At 50.5% G+C, this 6,572-nt stretch overlaps 1 protein-coding gene across 1 annotated transcript in view; it reads right to left on the bottom strand.

The window, feature by feature from the left end:
• VASH2 (vasohibin 2) overlaps positions 1 to 6,572 on the bottom strand; it is a 28,910-nt gene that overhangs the window by 5,619 nt on the left and 16,719 nt on the right. Inside the window, exons 4-5 of the mRNA XM_009330185.1 lie at positions 2,045 to 2,426; positions 16 to 131 (exon numbers count right to left, since the gene is read on the bottom strand). Coding sequence (XP_009328460.1) covers positions 16 to 131; positions 2,045 to 2,426 — 498 coding nt within the window. The remainder of the gene's footprint in view (positions 1 to 15; positions 132 to 2,044; positions 2,427 to 6,572) is intronic.

Genomic DNA, 6,572 nt, shown 5'->3' with positions numbered 1-6,572 from the left:
AGCAGGAATACTCACGATTTGTCTCTTCTGCACACACGTCTCTGAGGGCTGGCTTGCCTTCGGCGAGGGGACAACGACTTACCCCGTGATCTCTCTTTCATCGGAGAATGGGCACTTGAGGGTTTCAGAATCTGCGAGAGATGGGGAAAGGAAGGAAAAGGCGTTCAATAAAGGCAATGATTCACTGAAAATAAAAAAATAAAAATAAAGGGCCTCATACAGTAGCAGGGACAGCACACAAAGAGCCTTCAGTCTCTTGAGGCTTATTCAAACCCCACCCCAGGTTAAGAGGAACCCAAAGCTGTTATCACATGATAGCTGTTCAGGGGCCCTCTGCAAAAATTAGTTGGTGTCAGCAATTCAATTCCCAGCAAAATACTGAAGAAAAGGTCTCATCCACAGCTTTCTTCAGAGCTGGCAACAGCAAAGGATAAGAAAAACGGCTTTGAGCATCAGCTGAAGGAAACTCATGCAGCCAAATCACTCTCTCCAGCTTTCTTCTCTGCAAACAGAGGCGATCGTCTCCCAGGCTGGCAGTTGAACTCTGTGCAACAGTGGGACTTTTCAGTAGGTCTCCCTCCATTCGCACACTTGCCCACATCCCTCAGGCACTCCAGCCTCAGAAGTCAATCAGCACAACACTCGCCCTCCAGGCTACTTTTAAGACCTGATCCTCCAAAGTCAGACCCCTCACAACAGGAGCCCTCTGAATCAAGTGCCTCAAATTCTGAATTAACTCGAGGGAAGAGTCAGATGCAGGGCCTTCAGCCTTCAAGGGTTCAGGGCTGTGGTCCTGGCCTCGAGGCACTTACAAGGACTGGACCCAATATCACAGGTCAGCACACACACAGAGCTGGTCCCTCTATCAAAAGCAAGACTAAGTTCAGTAAATCATCCACCCATATAGACTTCTTCAACTAGAGCCTGCTTCAGCTGTTTGTTCTCTAGATGATATTAAAAGTGCATGGAGAAGGGGAAGAAAAGTTTCATTACATCTGTAATCAAGCACATGTGCTTAAGGTGACAGTATGGTACAAGTTGGTCCTCAAAACTCCTTGGCAGGGCAGGAGAGGTAGCAGCAGGACGTAGGGGCCACGATGCTACTGGCGACACTCACCTCAAGGTCAGGGTGAGGGGGCAGGTGCCTCAGCCAAAAAAGCATGCGGCTGCTATGTAGGAGCCATTCCTCAGCAGGGCAGGGGACAGGAACCCAGAATAACTTGGACGGGATGCCGCATGCCTCTTCACGAGAGCCAGTCCCGTATTTAGCAACACACCTGCTCTTCTCCCGCTGCCAGCAGCAGGCTGGAAAGGCACCAAATCCCCTTCCACCATGACCACAACCAGCTCCTCGTCTACACCAGCCCCGGAGGCACGGTCAGGGACACCCCTCATCCCCAAGGGCAGCCAAACCCTCCAGCCATCTGGCAGCCTGCCCTGTCTCCCCATCGTTTCCCTCCGGGCTCTTCAGTCCAACCAGCCAGCGGGGAAGCACCAGCCTGTCAGGGACTCGCTTTCCTCACGCTTCCCATATAACCTACTTTGTGATTTAGCTGGGAGTGGTAGGCATCAGGTGGCGCAGGGCAAGCCCACTGGTGTGCCCTGCAAGGAGAAGGAACCACTGACACGGCTGTGCCATGGAACCCCTTGCAGCTCAGGTGCAAAGAGCAGAGATCCCTATCTGCAACCAGGCCACCCACCCCACCAGTCCCAGGCACACTAGTTCTTCCCAGCCACCTTCTTCCAGAGTCGGTGAGAAAAGCAAACTGGGCAAGAGCTCCTTGATGGCCAAGGACGGGGTTCAAGTGTTTCCCAGGCTGAAGGGGAAATCTTTGAACTAAAAAAAATAGCTATAAGGGCTTGAAAACACACCAAACCCCGTGGGAGAACCACTGAGATAGATGTAAGCACACCCGCAGCCCACCTGATACCACCTTAATCTCAGGCCAGGGTCAGTCTGCTGACATGGAGCAAGACCAACCTCTGCAGGAGGCACACTAGGCACACCCACCTCTGAGTCCACCGCCCAGGCGCACAGACCTACCTTCATCCTCATATCCCTGGCAAACTTCTCCAGCTCCTTCCTGACTTCTGTGCGCATCATTTTGGATACATTGAGGACCAGCTGTTTCCACTCGATGGGCTGAAAGCTGTGCGGCTCGTGTGGGACATATAATCCGATTTTTACTTTTTTGACTGAATGCAAGTACTTTTTATAGGAGTCTTCAAATTCAAAGATGAGGTCGCTCAGAGTTCGGTAAGTTAGAGGTTTGTCCATCAGATCTGATCGTCTGCTCATGCCCAGCGAGCCATACCGGCCATTGCAGTAAATCCCGAGCACCACATGATGAAAATAGTTCCCTGAGAAGTGGGTTTTAAAGCTGATGGGGAATCGTTCCACAGAGGGCTGCCCGTTTGTTAAGTATCTGGTGTGCACTGCGTCAAGGCAACGACGGCGCTGGGAAGGGAGCACGTACAACTACCCCTGTAAGACATCTTTAGCGGGTTTTTTTTAACTGCCAGGACAAGTGCTTTCTTACAGACACAAATTTATTCTCGCTGTGCCCCAGAAACAGTCAATGCTGCCAAAGCCCATTTCACTACTTGGAGAATAAGATGCAATGCTTCAGGCAGGGAAGGGCCTGACTCTTAACCACGCTTGGGGGGAAGGAAAAAAAACAACAGTGATTGGGTCAGCACACCAGAAGAGAGACCACCTTCCCCAGATCTGTGGGAACTCCCCACAGTTTGATCTTTGATACCAACATCAAACTCCCATGCTCCTAAAAGGGAACAGTGTTTCCCTCAGTTTCATGCTGGATCTTGGTACGACTTAGGTTATTGATCCTCATTTTCCCAAGTCTTCAAACAGTACAAAAAAATCTGAATTTATTGCTCTCCAGGGTGACAGTCTCCCTTTCCATCTGTAAACCAGCCCTCAGCACGGCCACTCCTCATAAAAGAATGTTTTTGCATGTTACCCTTGTAATGCATAGCTGAGACAAAGTAAAGCTCCCAGACAGATAATTAATTAGATAAGCACAGAGACATCATCAGGAACAAACGCTTTTAAAAAGCAAAACATGTCCCCTGAATCACTGGCTGGCCATTTCAAATGCACCACGTGCAGAGGCCGGGGCCAAGCTCCGTAACAACGTAGTAAGTGATCTCAGAGGGGAACTACCTGTGGGTCCCAGGTCATCTCCTCAGGAGGCTGCTGGCCTGTGCCAGGGGGAGGAGAGACTGAGATTCCCTCACGCAAGTGGGTTTGCGTCAGCACCTACGTTGCACGCAGCTCCCTGCTGCTAATCCCTGGACAGCTGAAACCCAGCCTGGCTCCACATGCTGACACCCAGCCCCTGGGACAGCAGGTGCCCTTCCCCTCTGCAGCTCTCCCCCCCCTACCCACGCCTGGGGAATGGAGGAGGGATGACCAGAAAAGGCTGTAGCAGGATGCTCCAGCCTGGGGTTACTCCAGCCAGAGGCACCTGCAGTAACCCCGGAGCCATCCCCAGAGGCAGACGTGGTCAAGGCAGTCGGTCAGGGCGGTGTGACTACAAAATACACTGGCCCGAGCGGCAGCACTGCCAGGATAGCATGAGGGCAGCCTGAAGAAGAGAGGAGTGGGGTCGGTCCCCGCTGGAGCTGAGGGAACCAGCTCAGACCAGGGTCCTGCTCTGGAGATCTCCAGCATCCCCTCCTCCCCCTACCCCGTGCCCAAAAAGGAGGTCTTTAACAGCAGCGAAACAAGAGCCACTGCACAGCTGAGATGCCCTGGGACGTTACCGTGGCTGGCCTTTCTCCCATGTCTGCATAGCACAGCTGCCCGACAGCTGCTGGGAAACTGAGAACACAAAAAGCCTTTATATCAATATCATAAAACACAGTTCAGGCTCGGTTCTGGTTCTATGCAGCCTGACACCCCACCTCACCACCAGCGCAACTCCACAGGATGCTGACCCCCCCGCCCGCACCCCGCATTTCACCTCTTCTCTCTACAGGGATGCAGGAAAAGCATCCCGTGGCTCTTATCTGTCTCTAAAGCATTTTCTCAAGGGGGTATTTCACCCACCTGACGCTTGTTGAATTTCACATATTCAAACTTTTGCCCTCCAGGTGAACACAGAAACCAACTAGTAGGAGATTCGTGAACTGTCCAGAATCTGAGGTCGAGAGCAAGGAGTTAAACCTCTGTACAAAAAAATGCAAGAAAAACACATTGGCAAAAATCTTTCAAAACAGCCACAGGGAAGCTTTTTGGTTCAATGTCAAACATATTTAATTGCAATGAGTGCTAGATGTCATCGGCTTTAGCAGTCTGGAGAAAACGTATTAGAGTGTATAGGAACAGACAATGCTATGGGCCCAGCTCGTGGTACACTTCAGTATCTGCAGGACAGTAAGTCTGGACGAGCGTGCAAAGCAGAGCGCTGACCTCCCTACAGCGCACACAACCCCCCGTCCAGCCAAGGCTACGTGCGCCCACCCCGATGTAGGTGGGGCAGCAGATGGGCAAACGCAAACACCCTGCAGCAACTGTCAGAGCTCACCCCGATACCAACTACACTGACACAGAACAGAAATAGCTCTATTGCCTTCGGTGGTCTCGCTGGATCGCTGTTGCATTAGGGCTAGCTTCTCCAAGGCAAAACCCCGCACCACCGGTAGAATTAAAGATTATAAATACACTGCAACGTCAGAATGAGGCCCAGCGACGTTGTATCAACTGGAAAACTCAGCCCACAGTCACCTCATTTAAAAGGTCACCTTGCTCCAGGCCTTAAAAGGAGCATCCTGCGTACATCAAAGTCATGTTACAATGATTTTTGTCCTACAGACAGATTCTTGCAGAAGCCCATTGTATTTATCATTCTGTGTAACTGAAAAAGCACTATCTTTTATTAACACCTATGAAGCTTTCAAACATCACCACTATTTTTCCCCCTCATTATGAAAGGGTTTTCTCTCTGCTCCCCGAGTGCCTTTCTATTAAGTCCACACAAAGCTTAGGTGGCCACCTGCCACACATACACACTTCTGCCACGAGGTCTCGGAGAAGTTGCAATTTAATCTCATTAAATACTAGGTAGGAGTAAAAGAATCTTTTGAAGATGGAAATTACCCACCATCAAATAACCCAGCAACAACCGCTGCGGAAATTAACCTTTAGGTACAGGTTGCTTCTGCTAAGTGACTAGTTAATGAGAGTCCCCACCCGAGATGAAATACACAGCAAACGAGCTGGAAAGGCACATCAGATCTTCCCCTGCGTCCATGCATCATTATTATTTCTTTTCCTTTCTGCTCTGCCCAAGTAGAGCTGTATTGTGGCAAACAAAAGGCAATGACACAGCAATGCCGCAGCTGTAATCACACTTTTGAGCTGGGACTGTAACTGCAGGATGGAGACTCAGGGAGTAAATTATGTGCCACAATAGAGAAGCAGCGCAGAGCAGGAGAGGGCGAAAGCAGCTGTAATGAAAGCTCAGTAGCCTCCCGATCCTGGGTCTTCGTGTAAATCAAAGCAGCAGAAAAACAGCACTGAGGGATGCTGATCTCCTTGGAGATCACACAAGAGGGACACTAGTCTTCTGGCTGGCCACCACTTGCCCCAATATCCCTCCTCTTCCCCCACACCCAGGAAATGCACAAGGACGACACCTGGAGCTCCACCAGGGTCTCACAGGAATGGGTTGGTATGGCATGTCCCCATCCCTCGGAGATTCCCAAACCCTGCCCACCCTGACTCTCAGCTCTTCTGCAGCCTCATACTAGTCCTTCAACCTCAATTTCTTCCACCCCACACAGTCCCTAATGCCTGCCGGCCAGCACTGCGTGTATTAGGCAAATTATGAATTCTGTTCTCATACCCCAGGAGGCTGATTTTGAAAGAGACATGTTTGGGTCAAAGGAATGAAAGAAGAATTGGGCCTGAAGCATACAACATGCTTTGGGGGTGACAGGCCATTGGGGTAAACCACTATGGCTCTATTAACAAGTAGGCTTTCTTGAGCACACCAATACTGCTAGCAGCCTGCAGAAAGGGCCAGATTTCCCAGGCCAGCATGCAGCTACTACGTACCTGCAAGTTGACATTAAGTACACCATTCTCTGAGCCACAGGTTGTTTTGCTTCCCATAGTCCCATCTCCTTCACCACCCAGGCTCACGCACAACGTAGCTTGGATACTTGGGAGACATTCAGATCCCAGACTCAAATACAAGCAAGACTTGGGTCACAAAACCTGCACTCTGGCCACCACCTGGACCTTCCTGGGCAGTGATGCAAACGAGGAGTAGCATCCTTAGTCAGTTCAAAAGAAAAGGGGAGAATTAGTTAAGGTGTTAGCTGAGTCAACCCCTTAGTTTTAAAACTCTGGAGCAGAAAGCATCTGGATGGGTTTTCTTGAAATCTGCACACTCACACAATGACTCAACCGATGCCCTTCTGTGGTTTGTCTGGGTTGGTTTTGTTTTGTTTTCACCTCCTAGTGAACTCTAATATCAGAAAAGTCCCACAAAGAAGTCCCAGCATCTTCCCCCCCAGTACAGACCCTTCCCCACACAGGTGCC

Source organism: Pygoscelis adeliae, unplaced genomic scaffold (assembly GCF_000699105.1).
Source record: "Pygoscelis adeliae isolate BGI_AS28 unplaced genomic scaffold, ASM69910v1 Scaffold308, whole genome shotgun sequence".
NCBI classification, from domain to species: Eukaryota; Metazoa; Chordata; class Aves; order Sphenisciformes; family Spheniscidae; genus Pygoscelis; species Pygoscelis adeliae.
Note: the sequence above shows the minus strand (reverse complement) of the source record. Positions and strands in the feature narration are given on the sequence as shown.